General features: G+C 43.5%; 1 protein-coding gene across 1 annotated transcript in view; it reads right to left on the bottom strand.

Moving 5' to 3' along the window:
* AGBL1 (AGBL carboxypeptidase 1) overlaps positions 1–24458 on the bottom strand; it is a 267540-nt gene that overhangs the window by 216262 nt on the left and 26820 nt on the right. Inside the window, exon 6 of the mRNA XM_058847276.1 lies at positions 7832–7869. Coding sequence (XP_058703259.1) covers positions 7832–7869 — 38 coding nt within the window. The remainder of the gene's footprint in view (positions 1–7831; positions 7870–24458) is intronic.

The raw sequence follows: 24458 nt of genomic DNA, 5'->3' as shown, positions 1-24458 counted from the left end.
CAGGACATAAAAGCCATACCAGACTCCAGGCTCCCTCCCTTCAAACCAACCCTGCCCAAATTTTCCTGACTGCTGCTGACATTCCTTGCCTGACACACATTAAAAGCTGTCAGGAGCTCAGTTATGAACTGGGGGGCCAAGTAGCATATGTAAGGCAGGAGCTCAGCTCTCTGAATGCCAATCAGTGCTTGCAGCTCACAGCAGATGGCTCTTGCTACGGCTGCTCCAGAGCTTGTGGGCTCCAATCCCTTTCCACTTCATTAAAGTGCCAGAGCCTCTCACACCGGGACCTTTAAAGCCGGCAGTGGGGACTCACGGGACAGGAGAAGCAGCTAGAGGTTCAGGGAGAGAATAGAAAGATGCTGCCTGAAGAAAATCAGCAACATGAGAAGCAATGGAAGGAATAAGCAGAAAGCAGCATGGGCAGCAAACCTCAATCCCAGTGATGAAGTAGATGGACACATTGGAAAGGGAAAGTCACCTGAAGTGATCTCAGTCTGCTCTCTGAGGTAGATTAGCAAACCCTTACCTAGAGGTGGGATTGGAGGGTTTTTCTTCTACCTGGCCTGGTCCTGTAATTTTCTCTACCTTTGGCACCAACCAGCACCCCCAGCCCAGGTTGCCAACTCATTTTAATGCTGCTCTGGATATTCACAGCACCATGCTGTCATGGCCCTGCACTGACCTGCTGATCCCACAGCAATTCCAGTCCTACACGGCTCTGCCCAGGCTCCCACACCTTGGCCTGCAGCTCTCCAGCACTGCCTCCCCTTGCTGGTAACCACCTACACTAACTCTGCATTCTGAGGCTCAGTGGCTGTCAGCATGGAGAAGGTCACCCTCCTCCTCTGACCTTCACTCTGCATTTCTGTTTTCTGTTTGACCCTGTGAGGAAACTTTAATTGCTCGAGAAGCCCTTATCAATCCCAATGATTTTATTCATGATTTCCTGTTAATCCTCAACCAGCTGTCATGTTTACTAACCTGCAAGATTACTAACCCCTTAAAATCAGTCAATCTTCCTTGAAGAATTACTCAGGAAGCTCTGTAAAAGTCAATAAGTGCATAAAACATGACAAGAAGAAGAAGAGAGTTGGGGAGCATAAGGCAGGGACAATTTAGATCAGACTCAGAGCTTCCCTGAGCTGTTCAGGGACAGATGAAATTGGACTAGATCTAGGGTTTTATAGCCTCTAGCACTCAGAGCTTGAAGTCTAAGCTTTCTGTGTCAATGTCAATAGGAAGAGGGAAAAACTAGGAAACACTGTGTGTGGAGCTTCTTGAGGAATTTATTGAAAAAAAAATTCTCTCAGAGTATGTTTGTTTTTGAGACAGATTTCCACATTTGAATCTCAGCTCCATTGGGACCAGAACACACAACTGTCCTATGTTTTAGTTTCAATACTCACTGGAAAGCATGGAGGAAGGTGAGCAGAATAATTTTGCCATTTCCTCACATGTTTTCTGTAGTACTTACCACCTTCAGGATCAAAACAGTCTTTTTAAAATGAAGCTGAGAGAGTCTATTCTGTGAGAAAGAGATGGAGAGGCAGGACTGGAGTTTCCTGAACCCTTTGATCAGAAGCAATGAGAATTAATTGCTGAAGGGGCAAAAAACACATTCATTTTGTTTCTCCTGTCTGATTTCATTGATTCTCCTCTGCTCTCCTGTGCTGTCAGTGTTTTTCTTTATTTTTTCTGCCATTTTTTCAGTTCTACAGTCAATAAAGTAGTGAATAAATGAAAGAGGAAAGTATGCCAAGATCTCCAGAAGGCAGAATGGGGAAAAGGAGGCCTCCCCACCTGTCTGTGTCTGCTGGTCTCTCCATCTAGGGATGCACCAGCATGGGTATCTATCTATATTTTGGCACAAATACAGATGGTGAAAATGAATCATGCAGGTACAAGCAGCACTGCACAGATTTGTAGGCAGCAAGAACCACCCCTCCTGGAGTGAGTGTGTACGATCTGTGTGGTAAATGGCAAAGTGTCCTGTCTTTTGACCCTCTTCCTGATATTCTTTAGTTAGGCCCCTTCCTTCTCCCTGGCTATGGCCAATGGAAATGGAAGTTTTCCACACAGCTTTCGGAGGTGCCCAGGGATGGTTCTTCCGAGTGAACAGAAGGGATTCCTATCCTGTGAGGCCAGCAGTGGGAATTCAGCACCAAACCCCAAAAAAACCTGTTTTGGCTACAGACTGGGCTGATCAGTGCTGCATTAACAGCAAAAATCTGACTATACATCAAACACTTTAAGCTATAAATATCCGCAGCCATCAGATGAGCTCTCCCTCTGGAGCAGCTGAATGTGTGGCACTGACCTCCCCTTGAGCAGGGACAGCTCTCAAGGTTACCCCTCCAGGCTGAGGGATCCCTTCCTTGCCTGACACCAGACATGGATGGCTTGGTAAATGACATTTTTTGCACGTGTGTGACATTCAAGACATAGTGAACTTATGTGCTTATCTTTGTATCCCATTCTAACCTCAAGTGTAGTAAATAGTACAGTGTTGCCTTCCAATCCATCTGTACTTAATAAACATTTTACCTACCCATGTTTATTTATTAAAACTAAACTAACTACTAGATCAGATCCATCTGAGCAATCTTTGGCTCTTCCCCTGTGACAGTCTGTCTTCCTAATCTTACCCTGCCACCTCTGACAGGAGAGCACTGTCTTTGCCACCATCCCAAACCTGTCCCTGCAATCCTATTTTCTTTACAAGAGTTTCCCTTCTGCCTGGTGAGACCAGGGTGAAAGGAAAACTTTCAATGCCTTCTTAGTTTCTCACATTTCAAGAGCTGCCCCTCCATTTGTAGCTTCCAGGGCAGTGCTGCTCATCAGTGAAAGTTTGACCCTGAATCACCTATTCTGCTCACCAGAAACATCTGACGTGAATCTCCAGCCAACAAAGAAGCCTCAAGTGGTTAAAGCTACATCTAAATTAGCAAGGGGATCTCACTAGAAAGAAAGCCCCAGTTTTAATGGAATTCTCATTCTGTGGTGGAGGCCTAAAGTCAGGTTTTCAGTCTAGCAGATGAAAGCCTCATGACCACCAGTGCTACTGTGGACAATTCTGAAGCCCTGTTTGCAGTCCAGTCCCTTCTGAAGTGTTTGCCAAGAACACGGGTACCACTGGAAAACATGCAGCATATTTAATCACAAAACTGAATTACACTCAACCTGAAATATGATGAGCAATGCACTGCTTACCAGGCAGAACAAAGAGATATTTATCTTTCTGTCTATCTGCTTGAATCTCTTTGTTGATGCCACTCAGCTGATTCATTATGCCAAGAACATACATTGCTACGGCTTGGAGATAAGAATACTCTGCTAAATTAACCCTATGGCCCCTAAAGCAGTGAAAAGAATAAGAAAAACTCCCCACTCGGCTCTAGTGATTGCCTCTTGGGAATGAAAAATGCAAGATATCTCCTACAGCAAAGAGAACACAGATGTTTTATTTGGTCATTGAGAGGCCATTTTTGCAGAGAAAAGCACAAGGGCTCTCTATACAAACAAAATTAATTGTGCCCATGAAGAAACAGAGTTGCACATGAGGTCCTGGGATCACTTCAGACCCAGTGGGCACTACAGCAAAAAGGTGGTATTAGCTCAACTCGTGCTGGAAGCCAGAAGACTGCCCCATAGTTTTGCCCTAAACAAAAAAGTTTCCCTTTTTACATTTGATTTCAGTCTCACAGTGTCTCCTGGTTGCAACCCATCAGAAAACCAGAAATAAAATTAAAAACAAAAATACAGTTGTACAAAATCTACAGTGTGATTTTTCTGACTGAAGTGGTTTTGAAAGAATTTTAATAACGATACCAGAATTTGGAAGACTTCCTCAAATTCAGGCATTGAATTTTCTGAAGCCAGATCATCACTGAATGTACAAATACTGCCCATGCCAAGACAAGGAGGTAAACAATCATTATTAAGTATGTAAACATAGAATAATGCAGCTCCTCAAAACCTAGCTTTCATTACAGCCACCCTGAGAGGCAAAACAGGAAGCTGCCATGCCCCAGGAGATAAAGCCAATATTTTGCTCTGGAGCACTGAGTTACTTTCAGTTTTGGATATGTCTATGAATGAAAAGTCTTGGGGAAGGGAATATAAAGGACATAGGAAAATTATTTTCTTTCCCACAAAGTGGCTCTTCTCAAAGAGATGAAAGTATGGAATCAAGACTGTTTGCATTCTGAAATTCAGGAAGAAAAGACAGACACAATGCTTGGTTTAGATTATCAGGAAAGGAACTGCAAAATTCAACTCTGATCACAATACCCGACAAGGTGTGATCATGGATTTGGAGCCAGACTGACACTGGAGTTTGAATCCAGAGAAGGATAATAAAGACTTAAACTGATGATGAGAGATGGGTAGCTGGTGCAGTATGAGGCAAATCCCAGACATTTTGCTGTTGGCTACAGGAACTGGGATGGTTTAACAATGGGGTATTTCGACTCGAGATCAAAGACCTGCCTCACTAGATCTGTTGCCAAGCAATATGAATTCAGTTGTAGAGAGTGCAGGCCTTTCACACACCCTAATCTGCTTCTTCGCTAGAGCATCACTTTCTCCTCCTCAGAGTTACTTGCTCCTCCTTGATGCCAACATAAAAGGAAAAGAATGACAATGATTATTTTATCCCAGCAGCCACAAAATGTAATTCTTATGGTTTAATAAAAAAAAAAAAAATAAAAATAAAAAAAAAAAAAAAAAAAAAAAAGAGTGAGAGGTTAAGTAAAGGTTTGCTGATGGAAGATGGGGAGGAATGAGTAGGAAATGAGAGATAAAAGGCTGTGGGGGAAGGCAAGAAGATAAAGACAGCAAAAGGAGGAAAAGAGAAAGAGAGAATGGAAAGGTTATCAGCAGTAACTGCTGTTAGCACACAGAATTGTCTTGATGAAATAAGCACCATCAGGAGGTCACCACAACCTGTCTTTTTTAATTGCTCATCACAATTTTACCAGGCAAGCATTGCACCATGCCCATGCCCTGCCCATTTCCCCAGCCTTTTCCCTCAATATCCGCTCAGCCAATGCCTCTGAGACCAGCTCTAGCTAATTTCCTTAAAGACATGCAAACCGGTAATTCTGGGAAGCACAGATAGTCGAGAATAACAAACACGACCAAAATTAGATTAAAACAACCTGCTGATAAATGAATTACTCACCCAAAATACACACTGGATTAGGTGTGGAGGGGATCCCTATAATCACATCGCCACCGTGTGGCTCCTGCTCCCTCACATCCCCTCCAGCCTCAACACCCCTGGCATGGGTCTGTCTGTGCTTGGAGAGCAGGTGTCCAGTTTTATTCCACTGCCCCCAAACTGGGAATGGTTTGCCTGGTTTATTCTGGGGTTTGGGTTCACTAAAAGCAAGAGACCCCATGGCTGTGCCCTGGAGAGCATCCCACACCTCCGAGCACTGCTCAAACAATCCCCAGCCCCTCCACACCAGGATCTTGGAAGACACAGGAGTGCTTAGCAGTGAGCTCCCCAGGCCTTAATACAGACCTGAATCAAGACATGAAGACACACGTAGAGGGAAGAAATAGAGCAAAGCCAAAGGAGTCAGGAAAAAATAGCATGCTCACTCTGGGACAGAGAGAGGAGACTTTGGGAAAGTTGCATCATCCCACCTCAGTTTATCTACATCTATCAGGATCTGCCTCCTCCTCCCCACCCTGGCCTGTAGTGAGCATCTAGAAATTCAAGAAGGAAGAATGGACATGAGTAACACTGAGAAGTTCGACTGTAACTTCAAAGAGAAGAAAAAAAATTCTTGTGTTGCTCTCACAGTAATTCAGCACTACTATAGACATTTACCAATCAGAATGTTCAGCTTTATGATAAAGTCAGAGTTAACATGGTGGAGAGACATCAGATATTAAAAAAGCAGCAAGGTAATGGAGGAAGAACTTGTTGCAAGCTCCTTTGCTGCATGTGGGCATGGCCATAAAATACTCCAGGATATCTGCAAAGAGATTAGTCAGGAGTGAGAGACTAGCTGATGATCAGACAAGAAATGTCTTCTCCATATCAGTAATCTGAGCTTTCACTGATAGAAAGGTGCAGCACTGCCTTTAGAAGGGACTTAAACTTCTACTCCATTATTCACCATCTCTTTGATTATCTCCATGTGGCAATCACTGGCTGCAGGGACACAGGACAACCAAGGTCTCTCATCTCTCACTGGCTTGCCCAGCATTTCTTCCCTGTTATGGATGAAGCACAAGTTTGTTGTGTTCCATCACTCATTTCTTTAGACTATCTTATACTTCCCCCTCAACAGCAACGATTTCCCAGTTCCATCTGGATTGGTAACTTTTTCTTACACTGATGCCTCTTTTCCAGGCACATCTTGCTTCTTGCAGTTATGCACCTGATAAATGAGCATTTAGCATCAGCTTCTGTTAAGAAGGAGACAGAAGCCAAACAGTTTCTAGCCAGCCCATGGCTCTGCAGGTGAACAAAGTCTCAACTAGAGCCTGTGGAAGCCCGAGATGAAGATGGATGTTTCTGAATCCATCAGGGAGACACACTGCCATCTGCCTGCTCCCTTTAAAACTGCTTTCTCAGCACAGCTCTGCTAAAAGCAAGAGGGACACTGAACCTACAGCACAGCCCCGTGTATAACCATAATCCCCTGGATCACTTTGGGCTGAAACACTCAAGGACAGGCCTACAGGGATAACCCCAGAAGGACCATGTTCTTTTCCTGGCTTGTCTTACAGCTTTCAGCACCATCAAAATACAATCTCCCAGCCATTTCCCAGCAAGCAGGTTATTGAAATTCTCAAAAAAACCTCACAATCAGTCTACCACTTTACTACTGTAGCACTTTCCAGGATTCCTGCCTTCCATTTAGTTTATATCCCAACTAAAACATGCTCATGTTCTGGCTGCTTTGCTGTGTACAGCTTTACCCTCTGTTTTCATAAGCAATTTTCAAGTTCTATAGCATTCACCAGATTTGATCCTTAACATTCCAAGAATCCCTGCACCACTTAAATGCAGTGAGGCCAGGGCCACAAATATGTTAACTGTGACAAAGAAAGATGTCCTGGTGCAATCCTGAAAAACAATTCATCACTCTTCCAAGTATGGTGAATTTATCTCAAGGAGCCAGAGCTGTTTCTCACATCTCCTGACCCACACTTCCCAGAAGACACAACCTGCTCATTTGTATGCAGCTACCAGAGCAGCCTGCTCCAAAAGCCTGGAGCTTCTCATGCCCTGAACCACAGGACAAGGAAAAAACTAGAATACATACTTGGCCACTCAGAACTGCAGAAATCATCCAAAAAGCACAGTTCAGGACAATTGCTGGTACGTGATGCTCTATTTGATTTTACAGTATCAGCACCATATCCTAAATTCCAGCTCCATTACCTTTAAAAAATAAAAAAACAGCTGAAAATAGACCAGCTGAAAATACCTTTTCCTAAAATCACTTTACCATTCACAACCAGTGCTGTTCTTTACATCCTTTTCTCCCTTTCCATGGAGGAAACAACAAATTGGGAAGGGCAGTTCTCCCATAGCACCAAGCCCCAGGAAAACCAGTGCTCTCTAAATACTCAGAATAAGGGTCCAGCCTGGCTCTCTGGGCACCATCTCCCACAGGGCTGGGGGTGCTCTGAGAGTCAGAACTGGCAGAGGGAACCCCTGCACTACTGCCCCTTTCCTATGCATTGCTCTTTGGAACCAAAGGATGAGGGAATAACAAGGGAGAATGAGGTTCAACAGGATCATTCTGACCAGCAGCACAGCACAGAAAGGAAAGTCAGAAAGAATATGAAGAAAAAAGCTTACTTGATTTCAGCAGAGCTGCCAGAGCCCCAATGGCTGCCCTGGGGAAAGAAGAGAGATGGAGAAATAGTGTCAATTTCTTCAATAATTTTTGTAACCTTCATCTTCACAGTCTTCTGGGCCAGGCTTCCCAGATGGTCTAAACCGACAGCTTATGATGGACTTTGACAGAACTGCAATGTTTCACACCAAGAGAGGATCCAGCCTCTGCAGCTGACTCAGTTATTCTAAAAGACTATTAGCCCTCTAGCTTTACTGTTACACTGATTTGTAGTGACCATTAAAATTTAAAGCAACACCCACAAAGTGATCTAACAAGGTTTTTAAACTGCTGCCCCAGAGCTTTTTCTTTGTACCAGAGACTCAGCACATGCCCATTCCAGACACAAGTGCTTCTATCTCCATCAGCAGATAACTTCCATATCAGGCTGGGACATCAATGCCAATATTTCCAGCAAAATCCCACTCCTTTTTCTATTTTCCCAAAACAAGCTTCACCCCCTATCCTCCTTCCCAGCTTTAACTGAAAACCAAATAGAATTTATTTTAACTGAAACCACATCTGGCATTGCAGGGGTATGTGGAGGGCCCCACTCAGAGGAGGACTAATAGGAAAGGTGCTAAAGCTCTGTAGTAAGACTGCTTTCAGTGGGTAAAGGCAAGGACAGACATTTCTGAGTATGTTCTGTGTCATTTCATTGTGCAGGTAAGCAAGTGAACCAGACTGAGCCAGCACAGCACCAGTTTGTCTGGGAGCTGGTCTCCAACATTTGCAGCTTGAGAAGCTGAACTGAGACATCATTGCTCCCCAACTTCTGGAGGCAAGTTCCTTCCTCATGTGGTAAAATCTCCATCTCACTTGTCTCATAGAAGATTTTCTTTCCCAGTTGTGTTCTGCTGGAGGAAGATCCCTGTTCTAACATGACTTACTGCTGTGAAGTTTCAAGTGCCCAGAGCTGGTTAAATAATACAGCTACAAAAACCTCCATGTGCAAGGATTCCTTAAAATGTAATCTCTTTACAAACCAATCCCCAAATAAAATTGTATTAAATTCCATACTGAGACAATTATCATCCTGCAGCAAACAAATATTTTTTGTCACCAAGCTCTTGTTCATAGTGTGTCCTAACAGCAGCTGAGACTAAGATTCAAAAGCTGGTTCTTGCTGATACTGGGTCAACATCTCTATCTAAAGTCATTCTCTCATAATGAATCTGTCAGAGTTCAACAACAGCTTTACAAACTGCAAAGAAAATGCACTCAAATACAGACAGAAGAGGAAATCAGTAGCTAAAAATCTCAGCAGTGGAAGCACAGTCATGCTTTCATTACTTCAGCTCCAACTGAACAGCAATCATTCAGATGGTGGAGGAGTAATGTCATCCTCCAGCTATTCAGCCTGCTCAGAAAAGGAACACTCCACAGCCACTGATCACTCAGTCTCTCCCCAAGTTTATAGTCTGGGACAAAGTAAACAGCTCCAAGCAAGTTAAAATTCCACCCAGAGCATCTCCCAGAGCTCACACTCCAGTATGTGTCTTAAAAAGAAACTGCTCTGCATACCTACATTTTACTGGCCTAAAATGATGTCTCAATCACCTGCCAGAGCAGCAGAGCAATGAAGGAATGACCAGAGTATCTCTGGCTCCAAGCAGAAGAGTTCTCAGAATTTCCTCTAAGCATTTGTTTTATGTTGTGGGTGTTTATGAGCATTGCTAAGAGTTTCAGCAGAGCTACACTACTGTCATAGACAACACTGACAGTAAACCTCCCATCAGAGAATAAATCAGAAAATCTGGATCTTCCAGTACTTTTGGGGGGATTCTGCACACCACACTGTATGCAGACAATTTAATTCATCCTCAAAGGATCCCAGAATTCCCAGAGCATGTTCTCAGTCTAATCTCCAGTTCCAACTGTGTAGGTAGGGCCTAGGTGCAGGCCCAGTAGACTGACTCTAATGATATGCATTGCTTCAGAACAGATTTTGAGAGAAAAAAAAAACATAAAAGACATGAGGATAAACTGCAAAACAGGTAAAATAAGTTTAAGGGATAAAACAGACTTGCCAAGGATAGAGCAAGCCAGTCTAACTTGGTATCTTTCTGTGATAAGAAAACCAGCTTCCTCTACACAAGGGAAGTGTGGTAAATCTAATTTTTTTGTACTTCTATAAAGAATTTGATATGGTGCCACATTGAAAATTATTAGCCAAGCTGGAGAACATGGGGATTATTGTAAGAATTACAGTGTGGGAAAAGAATTGGTTAAAGACTCAATGACAGGAGTTGTGCTGGAAGAGGAGTTATTAGTCTAGAGGGAACTTGTGTGGAAGTCCTCAAGGATCTTTTCAGACTGATCTTATTTCAGCTTTTCATTAATGACCTTGGCACAAAAAGTCAGAGTATACTAACAAAATCTGCTGACCGTGTGAAGTCAGGAACTGCTGCCAATAGCAGGGAGTTCAGAATATCTTTCAGGAGTAACAAGATGTTCTTGAGTTCTGAAGGAATAGAAATGTGATGAAACGTAATAGTCAAAGTGCAAGGTTAAGCATTTAGGGTTTAATAAGGATTACTGTTATGAGCAGGGGCTCATAATTTGGAAATGAGTAGAAGGACACCCTGGATATATGAGCCCATTAAGGTATAAGGACAAGCATAACCAGCAGGGTGACAACCATGAAAAGGGACAGATCAGGTCTCAGAAAACCACTGCCAGTGGAGAAGAGAGCATGGATATTCTCATAGAAGGCTTCACCTGAACAGCTGTGTGCAGAACTCAGAAGGAACCATACAGAAATGTGCCAAGGCAATCATTGTGGCAGTGGAGACGTAACTCATTACGAGTCTTAAAGATCACAATTTAGCCACCTTAACAAAATTATAGCCAAGAGACAACTGGATTGTCCCCCTCAGACACTCTGGGTGGCAGAGAAGTAAACACTAAGGAAGGCAAAGAGATACTTAGGCTGAGGAAAAAATTTGGCACTAGGACAAATAGATATAAAATGGCCATGAATAAATTTAGCTGGAATTGAAAGGATGGGTTTTAAGCACTGGAAAATGAAGGCATGAAACATCCTCTTGGCAGCAATGGGACAAACAACCTAATGACTTTGAAAAGGCAGCCTGGAGTGCTTATAATGGGACTGCCAGACCCAGTTGCCAACGAGGAAAGGGCCTGAGAAAAGTGACCCAGGAACGACTGTACCCCTATAGCCTTACATTTTAAACATAGCTATAATGGGAATGAAATGAGAAACATGTATTCAGAGTGCAGAGTTAATCAGCCAGCCCAGAAAAGAGCAGCTGCATCAGCTTAAGATCAGCTTAAGATGGAAGTCCGAAGAATCCAGTGTCCCATGGCCAACAGTGCCAAGGAAAGCAGGAAAGGCCACAGCAGATACACAGTGCTAGGACTTGGAGAACAGATTCAAACTCCAGCAGGTTTCAGTCCAGAGAACCCAATAAGCTAGCAGTGGTGCCTTTGGGTCTCAGCTGGTGGCTGATTTTGCTTCCATATATTTGCCTGAGAACTTTTGAACTTGTGTAAAGTCTTAGCATTCACAATTATCCTGGAAAAGGACTTCACACCTACATTGTGTAGAGAGTCAACTACCTGCATTTGTTTTAAGTTTGGACTTTCAATCAGCATTGTAATTTGCACATTAAGTCAGGTGTTAGCCACCCCCAGAATATTACCTGTCTTTGATGCTGAACAAAATCAAACACACAAAACGCCTTATGGGAAACATAAAATCATAGAAGAAGAATAGAAGCAGAATAGGCTTTCACTGAAAGCAGAAGCATGAAGGCATCAGCAGAGTTACAGCAAGCCAGGCAAACAGTGTTTCTGATAATAGCAGCACCTCTCAGCACCATATGGCAAACCAACAGCATCTTTGCTGCCGTCAGGAGATATGATGAGATGAGCAAGCCTGGGACAGGAAGACAGAGAGAGGAGTTCATAAATTGTGCACAAGAGCAAGGACAGGGCAGGAGGAAGTTGAGAACAGGAGGAAAAGTTTAAGAGCACAAGAAAGATGACTTGATGAGCCATATGCCAGACCAGAGAATTTGATAGCGTGCCCAGAGCAAATCTCTGCATTTGTCTCAAGAAGGAATAGAGGGGAGATGAGGCGGGGGAAAGGGATTAAATCATTTAAAAAAATGTGCCAAATCTTTCCAGATGCCTTCCTCTGATTTTCTGTGGTAATACATTAGCAAAATCTTAGCTGTTTTGTCAAGTCCAGTGTATCCCAAAGGAGACTCACTTATACATTATTTGTACATCTTTTTTTGTTAAAGTTGCACTATCTTATAAAGCATAATAATAAATGCTGCTCCATAATCGGGAAACATTAAAAATTCCCTGTAGTAGAAGTCGAGACAGCCACTCTGAAGAATGGAAAACTTTGAAGTGTTTCCAAGTCAGCAGCTTGGATATCTGGGCAAGAGTACAACTTGCAGACAGATAGACAAATGCAACTTCCAGATCCCGTGCTTAGGAACCAGGAGTAACAACAAAGAAAAACTCCCTGTCCCAAGCCAAAGCACAATTGGATTAGCCAGTAAAACCAGGCTGTTAAAGAGCCTGGACAAAGGAGCCCTGTGCCTAGGTCACCCTTTAAAATCTGAGCTGCCAGGATATTTTTTGCTGGAAATCACTTCAGACAGAGGAGCCTGAAAACCAACCTCTTTAATTCCAGCTTGTTAGCAAGGCATTAAAACTTGCACTAAAGGCAAAGTCTCTTACAGTCTGCAATGTCCCACACACTGCCAACAGGTGGAGTTTGGAGATCCAGCTGTTGTGTACAGATGTGCTTTCAGTGTAATGCTGAAAGATGAGGGTGGAAAAACCCACACACTCCTTTCCTAATAGATACATCTATTTCAGTGACCAGCATGTCTCATTTCCCAGGTTCAGCTCAAAACCTTCATTGCAGCATCTTCCAAACATCTCTGCCTGCTCTGGAGCCTGTCAGATTAAAATCAGTGAAAAGGTACAGCCTTCCAGCCTCTTTCATCTCTGCCTCCCAGAAAGAAGAGTGACTCCAGGCTTATCCTCCAAACATCCTTACAAGTATCCTACTTTTTTTACAGTGTGTCCCCTACAGTGGGGACAGCTGTATCCTAAAAAGTCACGCTATTCTTTAGAGCTCTAAATTAAATTAGCTTCAAAGTAGAAACAAAGAAGACCAAGGTACAAGAAATACACTTAAAACCTTGCCAAAAGAATGCCCAGGTGTTTCTCACAGTGCAGTGCAGAGCTGGCAGTGCTTCCCCAGGCTGAAGCCATACCTCAGAAGATTATGTCAGATCCCTCTCCAGGGTCAGATGTCACCAATATGGCTGAGGCAGGCTGTGACAGCTTGTCATTCGCATCAAGATAAAGGGGCTGGAAGGTTCACAATCAGACAGAATTCTTAACAAATTCATCACCCAGGCAGTTCCAGGCTGACAGTGTGAAAACCCAGCTCTGCCACCCCAGGGACACATGTGAGGGGATGGGGAAAGGGGCTCAATACTGGGAAAGGTTTGATTGATTAAGGAGAGGTGAGGACACTCATCGAGGCCATATCTGCTAACAAGCACCAGCAGAGAGAGCCCTGTAGGACATCTCATACACAGTTAAAGTGTGTCAGGGAATGTGGTGGAGCCCCTCTCCTTCCCCCAGGCAGCTGTCTTCCACTCCCAATCCAGTTACTACACAGTTCAAAAGAGCCTGGTGCTCTCTTGGCTCGCTCCTTAGCTGTCATTTTATTTGTAGCTCATCCATTCCCAGCAGCTTTTGCTCTGGAAACCACAGGGATTGGCATGAAGACTCTGCTGACAGAAGAGTGTGCTCCACACATGGGGGAAGACACCCAGCCCCATTTTTCTTACTTCTGAGTCATTCAGCCTTAAGCTTTTCTGAGTGTCCATCCAGAGCAAGGGCAGGAAAGGGACCCAAACCAGTGCACACTGCTTAGGGCATGGTGAAGTCAAATGACACTTCTTGGTTAAATACCCAGGAACCCTGGGCTCAAATCTCAGCAGGACAACTGAGACTTCTTTCGTTAAGAGAAATTGAACTGCAGGTGCTTTGCCACTAGGGAGTCTCTGATAGTGAACAATTCAGGGGGAGTTTGGGAGTACCGAGGGGTTCTTGATGCCAGAAAATAAGGCTGCACACACACCACATTGCTGGAAAACCACTGCAAGATTTTCATTTTATGGATACTCTCAATTACTGGCAGTGAAATATCCGAGAGCAGCTTGTGTTGCTGACAGTCCAGGTAGAGAAGTATCTAACATGTCACTGCTTGTGCCCAGAGCTATTTGAGAGCAAAAAAGGGAGGCTGGTTTCAATGCAATCAAGGCTAAGAGCCATAGCTCTTCCTGACTGCTGGTTAGCACAAACCATCTCTAAGGCAGCAGTAATCTCAGGGTACAACATCTTTAAAAAGCACTTTGTAGTGAAAGGTTCCCTTGAGCTGTGTTTTAAATAGTCACCTTGCCTGCATGGAGCTGCTGCAATGGATGGAAAACCTGAGTTCTCATTTCAGCTTTTCTTGTGGTTTTCAGAATTTTGAGGTCTGTTTTGTTTGAGGGTTTTGTTTGGTCGGTCTTTTTAACCAAAGAAATAAACATCTTTCAGAGAAACTAATTTAAAAAATGTGTACAACATAAGAGACTTGAAAAGGACATGAATTATGAAGCTGAAGGACCGAGAAAGCATAATCTTCCTTGATCTCTTCCAAGAAAGAAGGCTGACTTGTACAGAAGCCTTTACTTTAAGCAAAAGTCAGATGTTTCAGAATAAAAGAAGAAATGACTTATATTGAACACAAGATAAAAAACTCAGTTCTTTTTAATCTAATGGTACTGTTTCCATTTTACAAGGCCCTAGAATAGATCCATCAGTCTGAGTTTATATTGCACTTCACTTCCCCTCTGGTCCTATTCAGATGAAGCACATCCATAAAGTCCAGGCAAAGGAAGCTCAGTTTAAAATCTCTCGAGAAGAGGGCTGGATTGCAGAGGGTTTTTTGAATATGCCAGAGCAAGAAGCTGTTTCATGCAGCAGGTGCAATTGCAAAAAGATACCTATGAAATTAATCTTCTTGCATGCAATACATTTATCAATCCCATGTGCTTCCCAAGGAGGTATCACTTCCTGTGTCACACACACAGGTCAGGTTGTTTATTACTATTACCAAATACCAAAGGATGGTGGACAGAGTTAAACCTGCCTGAAAAGCTCATATGCAAGTGGAATTTCAACAAAACATGCAGAAGAGGATGTGCAGAATAGGCCACCAAATCTTTCCTGGTTTCCAGCTAGTCCCACTTTTCCAGTGACTGTGGTCCCTAAGTACATCCACACGTAGCCCTCCAGCAATTAAATTTAGTGTAAACTGGGAACTTCACAGTTTGTTGGTCCTAACTGATGCTGCAAAACAGGAACATGCTTGGAAATACTGGGGTATTCATTTGTATGCCACGTGCACTCAACACTGAGCTTAATTGGCACTATTAAATCAGCCTCAAATTGAGAACAATGCATAAACATGCTCAAGAATCACAAAGTAACATTCTCTTACAGACTCACAACAGGCATCTTGACCTGAATTTAAAAGGCATTTTTATGTCTAAACATGCAGGTAGCACTCAGCAGGATTTTTCAAAGCTCCTTTGTATACTAAGGTCAGAACTACCTTTTAACTGTACAAGTTAATCCATTAACCTGCTGAGAGGCTTTCTTTTATGGTTACATTCCCTTTCATCTTCACACATTTAAATATCTCCGAAAATCTGGACATTCATTCAGAAAATTCAGGTCTCACCTAAGTACCTTCAAGCAGCGCCAATAGTCAATTTTAAGAAATTTTACAAAATGTGGTTTTTTTGCTAGAAAAAATGCCCACTTTGTCCACCATGTGTGCCAAAACAGAGGGCTGCAAAACACACGTAAAATGGTGCCATAAATGTATAATACTGACTAGTTTTGCCACAGGTAAGCATGAAGTTTTAGGGGGGAAAATGTTGCAAATGCAGAGCAGGGAAAAAAGCTTATTAATTTCCCTGTGATTTTCAATAAGGATTTAGCAGAAAAATCCATCCTGCTCTTCACCTGCCTCTGCCATTCTGTGGTTTGCCTTGCTGGATGGTGAGGGTGGGGATACTGCTGTATGGTGCAGTATATCCAGAGCTACATCTGCAGGAAAAGGAGAAAAGGTGTGGAATGCAGACAGCTTTCCCACTGCCCTGCAGCAGCTTTCTGGACAAAAGACCACCATAGGGAAGGCAGCAGAGTCACCTGAGGACTGATCAGGCTCACATCAAACAGGAGAGATGGTGCAAATGAGGATGTATCTGCTGCAGAAGCTGTCCCTGCAAGCAGGCTGAGCCACCACTCCAGTGCCTGCTGTGACCCTGTCCTTGTCCTGTCCTCGTCTCCTCAGCTCTGCAGGACACAAGTAGGACATCTGACTGCAGGGAAGGCAGCCTGCAGGTCAGAGATGAGGCTCTCTGCAACCACAGTACATCGAGATTTTCAGCATTTCAAAGAACAGAGTGTATAAGATAGCAGTGGAAACGGCATAGGTATGGTCCTGAGAAAGAATGTTTGTTTATTCATTTCACTAGAATTTACAGGAGCCAGAGAAATAGGTTTAACTGCTTGATCACCCATGTTGCCTTCCACACAGCACTTTGCCCAGCTGGTGCCTGAGGTCCAACAAGCAGGAGCAGACTTTGGCTCAGACTCTGAGAGGATGGGCAGGAAGGCTTCCAGGGGCAGCCAGAGCACAGCCTCAGCTTTCCCCCACACATCTACAAGCAAAGGGATTGAGAGCAGGCAGTTCACACCATCCTAGACTGCAACACAGGTCACTACAGCTCCATGGAACACCTGAGGCTGGGGCTAAGGCAGCATCTGGCTGCTGGGGCTGATCCAGCCTAACCCTAACCCTGATCTAGCCACCCACAGACTAATGAATTTGTCCAGTTGCACATGTCTAACTCCTTATTAAGCAATAATCTGGTCACATCTTAATGCCAGTGCCTGTTCTTCACAACATTTAGCTAGAATGTTTAAAGGGAAGATAAAATCAGTAAATGTCAAAATGCAGCACATACTGGGTCAAATTCTCCTGATATTTGCTGTTTAAAAGCTTCAATGTCACACTGGCATAACTGCAGGGTTTTTTTTGAAGCAGTAATTTGTAGAAGCCTAAGTAATGAAATTTAGGGGTTGGGTTTGGTATTTTTCCCTTCCATATTGATATAATCCAGCCAAACTCTGGGATCTGAAAACAGACCATATCAAAGCCAAGGCTGGCAGAACTTAAGGTGTAAATATAATAATGAAGCAACAGGGATAAAGAATTAAAATTCATAGGAAAAATTCTGAGCATTATTGGGATGGTTCTTCCACATGAATTTTTTCTACATAGTAAAATCTGGAAGGTAGTTAAAACTGGAATCATCACAAATTTTTAAGTGCAATTTTAAATAATGAAAAAACAAGGAGGAAATTAAGCTTTTGTCTAGACAGTGACAGCTGTTGTGCCATTGCAGCATATGCCCTACGGTGTACACAAAGCCTGAACTGTATCCCTTTAACACAGGAAAGAAACACATGGAATTGGTGTGCTGAAGTTATGGGACAACTCTCTCTTTTCTATTCTGCAGTAATCTGGCTTTTGCTATCTCGAGTCCATGGCCTTTCCAAGGTTTGCACTTTGGGGGGAGTTTCCATTCCCATGCCCAGAGCTGCAGCCATCCAAATTGGGAATCAGCAGCCCTGCTCTTCCTCACCAGCCACTTCCTCAAGTCTTCAGGTTCTCCCCTCCACATTCCAAGCCCTGCCTCCAAACACCTCCCACAGCAACTCAGCTCTGGGTTTATTTACAGGTTTTACTGGCACTGCTGCAATTCCAAGTGCTGCCCTGCAGATAAAGAGATCGAGAAGAGCCATGCCAGCGTTAGTGAGCCAGAGCCCTGTGCTGAATCTGTGCCACTGCTGTTACAAAACCTCCTCTCCCTAAAAAATTCATTTCACCTTCACTGGCAATCACTCTATTATTTGCTGTATCTCTTTTATTCTCTGTAATAATTGTTTGATAACCATTCGAAAGAACCTGAAAGACTGAAGACTTTGGAGCTCTCCTTCACCCACTGGAAATGTGTCTTTTGTGTTGCCTCTGTATCTCTAAATCCAGTTAACCTGCTGCTGCTACAGCTGGTGAGGCTCCACCAGTGCTATCAGGACAGGGAGCCCTGCAGCAGAAAGGCTGTTGCTAGGGCTTTGACACTGTGTCATGTAACTCTGCTCAGGACAGGTCTAATCACTGCTGCGCTTTAAAACCGCTGATAGTTCTAGAGACTGGCTCACACCCCAGCACTGATGGAGCTGGGGAAAAGCCTGAGCAACCACAGGAAATTCCTGGGGCTCGTTCCCTTGTAGGGACAGCATTGTGCAAATTGTTTCTGCAGAAGTTCTGCACTGACACTTATTGGTTTTTTCCAAATTTCCCTTATCTATCTTTGGACTTTAAAGCTTCTGTGGGGAAGATGTCACAGCTGCTTTCTACCCTCTTCCTAAGGGTAAGAGGCTTCTGGGTGGGAGGAGAAATGGCAGTAAATCAAGTGAAAGGCAAAGAAGAGGAGATTCCTGGGCTCTCACATGTGCTGACACACAAGTGAGCACCCTCAGCTTTATCTGCTCACTTTCTGGCCTCTATCAGAGATTCACGTCATTACCCAACTCTGTGATTTCCGGGGGGAAATTCTTTCTTTGTCTCCTTGACACAGGAAAACCAGTGTAGGCAAACAGGCAGGGTGGGCACCCGTTCATCATCTCTACATGCACATTCAGATAGGCTTTGTTTGGAAATCCCTTCCCCGCAGTTCCTGTGCCCCAGGGCTGCCTGGCTGAGGTTTTCTGAAGGCTTTGGCACTTGACAGCCACCTCAAACGTGATTACAAGGTCACATAACCACATTGCTCAGCCCTCTCCTCACTGCACCAGCTCCACATTGACTCCACAGTCCACTTCAGCCTCATCCCACCTGAACATACAACAAATTCACTACTGTTCTTCTCTCCCCTTTCTCATTTCCCCCATCTCTGTTCCCACTGAAGGCCTCAGAGCTCAGTGTACCCTCACCACCCTTTGTAAGGCATGAGTTTAAGTGTATTAAGGTATGAAAAGTCTGATCTCAGGTGACTTGCCCACAGCAACACACAGTGTTTCAGGTTAGCACTTCAGACACGAGAGATTCTTTGTCTCCTAACATTAGACTTTTTGCTTTCTTTACTCTTACAGCCCCACCACCACTGGTGAAAGACGTCCCTGCACCTCCAGATCAGGACACTCCACATCTCACAGATAACCCACCCACTTCCAGAAGTCATCCCAACCCTTCATTTCTTCCTAAATTATGAAATATTTTATAATCCTCCTAATTTTTTCAAGATTTGATAATCCCACTCTGGTTTTGACATGCCACTTACAAAATGCTTGGCATAACCAGTTCACACTAGTCTTGGCCTAACCTCCTGTGGGGGACTATCATATTCACCTTTGAGACATTATTATCAACATTAACAGTTCATCTAACTCTGGGAAACACTCCGAGATGCAACTGATGTATGAAATCAAGTCACACCTCCCATTTGGATGGGAGTGACAGTAGCTTTTATGGTTACAGGGAATATACACCTCAGAGAGGTCCTAGGAGGCAGTGGGATTGCAGTGAGGCACCCAGGTGTCAGTTTAAATCCAGTTACAATGAACACCAACAGCAAGACAGATACAGAAACATGAATAACTCTCCCAGACTGGATAACATGTCCTAGGAAGCTTGGTAGCTCACACTGGAGGCCCTGCTGCAGGCCTGAGTATTTGTTAGGAGAAGGAGGAAGACTAAAGCTCAGGCAGAGGGAACAAACCTGCCCAACAAACCCAGAGCTGCCTGCAGTGTGGATGTACCCAAAGCCATCACGTGAAACCAGCCATGAACTGATCTGCCATAGCCACTGGCTGTGAAAAGCCAAGAACTTGAGAACAGCAGGGACTTGCCCTCACAGCATTTTTCCAAATATAGTACTCCAGCTCACCAAAGGGGAGAAATAATGAACAGGCAAAGAAAGGCCTTAAGCTGAAAACATTGTTTTTCTTTCAAACTCTGACCTGAAATAGATGTAAAACATAAACTAGATCTAAAAGAAAAAGGCAAACATCTCTTTCAAAATAACAGTCTCACTAAGTTGCTCCATTTGTAAATCAGTTCCTCCCTTCCCATGACATAAAAACTTAATCTCAGAAGTAAATTTCTCTCCACATAATGCTCATTCACCCATTCTTAATGCCTCAGAGGTGGGTGCATCTGTGGGGAAATATGCCATTCCAAAGGCTACCAAGAGATGGCACCAGGATTTCTGTGTGCCACGTGTTCATCCAGACCTCTGGAACAACCTTGGGAGATGTTCCTCTCTGCCTCATCAATTCCTCATCTATTTTCAAATCTCACCTGAAAACGTCTCTTTTTCCCTTGTCTCTACCTCTTAATTTTTCAATTTCTCTCATCTACTGCTATTAACAGTACAATGCCAGGAAAGTGTAATCCTGAAATGCAACTCAATTTGTTCTGCAAAGCAGCACTGACATACCACCAGTCTGAAATGAGATTTTGTAACTGATTATTGATATTAGAACAGGTCATTCCTTGAGAGAAACCACACAGACCGTAAAAATAATGAAAGAGAAGGAACTGCATGAAACTGGGACACCTCTGGCTCCAAGATCATTTCTTCTATTACAATGGCTCATTGCAATAAATTTGCACAGTAGGGTTTATTTACTTATCTTAGTGATGCAACCATCCCTGCTTCATTTTAGCTGAGATTTTAGTCAAGTTGAAGACACACCTTATAGAAATAAAAATTTTCAAGAAAACACTCTTTCCTTTCTTGCTGGCATCATCTCATTCAGAATGGTATTTTGTAGTTTTATTTAACAGGACTTCTAGGATAAATCCCATGTAGATCAAGGCCAGATGGGAAGCAAGTCATTTAGCTGTGATATAGCTCAACTGAAATGTTTCTTCCCTTCCTGTGAATTTTCTACACAAATCAAGAGAACCCAATAGTGTCTGTTTATTCTCAAAATGCTAAGCATTGATTAATTCTGACCACATTCCAATAGAATCATGTGTTACTTTCCAATTAAATATCCAGACTGCTCAACATGATTAATGACAAAACACAGACTAACAAGAGGAATTAAGAATGGTTTGCTTTTGATCTACTATCGGGAACCATTGCCAAATAAACAAAGGCATAAAGCTGAACCCATCACAACAGCTTCCCTATCAGGTTGAAGAAGGACTAATCACCATGTCGGTGCCTTGAGTTTCTGCTCCTTCTCAAAATACAGTCTGGCACTGGCCAGATATGCCACATATTCTTCTGTTCAAGAAGAGAGCAACTGGAAGTTTAGCCCAGGAGATGGAACTGCAGTAAATGTTTATGATGGTCCACCAGCAATAACCTTGTCCAGCATCAAGGATAGGGAAAAATCTAACTGCCTGCACTGGGGTCCAGGGCACATTTGCAGTTGGATCTCTTCCATATGCCTCTCCATCATTCTCAGCAGAAGAGATAAGGCCAGTATTCAAGTCATGCCCAGTACACATCTCCTGTCTGTCTAAACCAGACACAGCCCACTGCTGTTCTGGTTTCTTCTGTCGGTGTTAAGGTCAGGAGAGCACCTGTACAAGCATTTTTGATTTGGGACCTAGGTCTCTTTTCAACACTATGGGCTCAACACTTTGACCTTGCACTGAAAGCACAAGGTTCAAGATGAGAAAACAGAATCCCAGCTGTATGTAAACAAAACAGGTTTTATAAAAAAGCAGAGTAATATATAATCTTATATTCAAAGCTTAATTTGCGGCTAGGTACAGCCTCAACTTATGTCTGCAGCATTTCCAGGGTCTTCATATTCTTGGTCAATCTGACACAATATCTGATTAAATATGGCTTTTAGCTTTAGATGTGCTGTCCTGATCACCTCAGCATTTCTCTTTCCACTTGCATGAGCTCTGCTTCCTGTAGTGAGTAAAAATCTCCACAGCTCCCACTATGACAGAAGTACGTGATACAGGAATCACTTCATGGCCATGGCAACAGTGCCATCAATATTCCTGCATGTTTCAGGCTCACGAATCCCCCCCGGCCCAAATCACCCCTGAGCACTTATCAGCAAAGAAAAGACACCTGTGGTATTCTCAGTCCTCCTGGGTTTTGAGCCCTGGCACCAGATGGATCTGACTCCACTTTATAAATCTCTTTCAGCAACCTTCTACTTGACCCAGCTTTGAATGCCCATTATGCCACTTACAGTTTTCCCACTGCAGACTCATCCTCCACTGCACAGAGAGAAATAAACGTTTTCAAGACCCCAGGTTTCTAGAGGCAAACATTTACCAGAGGTGAAGAGAACTTGCTTCTTTTTCTCTTCAGTATGTGAGGAATCCAGATATCCACCTCAGGTGAAATAGAGTTACATGGAAGGATTTCCTCCCTTTAATGAAAAGGGAGATTAGCAGCAAGCATTTGAGGCACTGGGACTATCCAATAAGCACCAAACATAAGAAGAATTGTGATCAAATGTCAGAAGTGGGTAATGCTGGACATGAGCAAAGGCAGATAATTTCTGCATATCACATTTTCTAGTGAATTAATTTGGCGCCATTCCCAGACCTTTTTTATTCACTTTCCACTTTTAATTAAGTAGTCAAACTTTACTGGAATAGCCCAATGTAAAAAGCCAAGTATTCTGATTACCCACAGAAAGAGTTTTTATTTCTGATGAATACTTGCTCTTGTTGTAATCTTTCATACGAGGTTTACATGAACACTTACTAGGAGCCAGCTCTGCTCGGTATGATAAATAGATGTGCTCACAGAGGTTTGAAAAACAAAGGCATTTTAAAAGACTCTCCAAATTGCTTTATTCAAACTGTGCACCAACCTTTTAATAGCAGAAAAGGAGAACAGAATGAAGGGAACAACCAATGCACCAGTCACCCCACCGTTTGCCATTTTCTAAAGCACAGGTCTTCCTCTTATGAAAGGAGGATAAATTCTGAGTGTTTTGTTTTCACCCTCTTTTATACTCTATCTTCAACATGAGGAGTCCTAGAAGAACCTGCACAACATGTAACTCAGAGCCTCCAAAGCCACCGGTGAGGATAGCTGGTGCCTGACAACCTGGACAGCCATGCAGAAGAAACCAGCGCCTGCCTGACTAGAGAGCAAACATCTTCCATTGTCACACTCCAAAACACACCCAAACACTCCTCAGAACAAGTTGGGAAAACAAGCAACAGTGTTGAAAGGGACACTGGAAAGTAGGAGGGGGTAGAAGCTGTGGAACATACAGGGAATAATAAGGATGAAAGGTGAAAAGAGCAGTGATCATTGCACTGTGTGAGGCATCAGAGATTCTACATTAGGGAAGGTGTTGATGGAGTGAAGATTTGAGCATCCCACACACACACATATCAGATATCCCAGCTACTGACATAAACAGAACTGAGAAAAGCAGAACATCATCTGGCTTTATTTTAAACTGTCCCTGTAAGAGGTATCAGAAAACTTTCTCTCTTGAAGCCACAGCATCAAGAGAGATGGGCAAGACAGCCTTAACTCTCTGACTCTCTTGGATTTCACAATGGTTAACTCAAGAGTTCCCTACACCTCAGAGAGTTGGTGTTTTTCCCATGCAGCATTTACCTCAGATATGGATAGTTCTGGAGAGATCCACAGTCATGGCACCAGCAAGCTGAAGACCTCAAATGCCTAACTAAAGCCAATAAAGCCCATGAGTCACAGTCTCAGGGGAATCAGAGCTACTTGGCACATACCCAGAGAAGGTCAATTGGAGCATGGGGAGACTATTTCTAAATACCCCAGAGCTTTGCCACTGGGAAAAATAAATAGAACTCTGTATCTTGTTTCCACATCTTAGCGGGGTAAATAAATAGCTCTCACAGGGCACTCTCCAGGGCAGATTCTTAAAGTGACCTTGGCCCTGCTGCTGCCCAGGACAGGGGAACGCGGGTGTGCCCACCAGAGAAGTGGTGGTGCCTTTTCAGTGCTGCATTCCTGGCAGCTGATCAGAGAGCCAGGGTAATCTCAGCTCCCACAGTTGCCAGCTGTTCCCTCCCAGCAAAAAGGCAAACCATGGTGGCACATAGTTATGAGGTGGAGAGAAGGTATCAAGAGCAAATACAGAGTAAGGGTGAAAGGATTTCTGGGACAACATTGGAGTTTTCCTCTGTAGGCAGGTTAGAGGCTGATGCTCGCTACAACTTCCATATGGGTCACCAAAAAGAAGCAGAGGTTTTTGTGACCAAGAACCACACCAAACTACCACACCCCAAATTTCAGCATAGCCACAGCCACTTTGGGAAGAGCTGCACCAGTGTCAGATAGCTGGGAGCACATGCTGAGCTAGACAAAGCACATTTTATCCTTTCTCCCTAGCTCAGAAAACCCATCCATAAGCTTCGTGCCCCAGTCACCTCACAAATTTTTAGCTAGACCAGCTCAAATCACAGAAGGATGTTCT

Source organism: Poecile atricapillus, chromosome 11, assembly GCF_030490865.1.
Source record: "Poecile atricapillus isolate bPoeAtr1 chromosome 11, bPoeAtr1.hap1, whole genome shotgun sequence".
Lineage (NCBI taxonomy): Eukaryota > Metazoa > Chordata > Aves > Passeriformes > Paridae > Poecile > Poecile atricapillus.
Note: the sequence above shows the minus strand (reverse complement) of the source record. Positions and strands in the feature narration are given on the sequence as shown.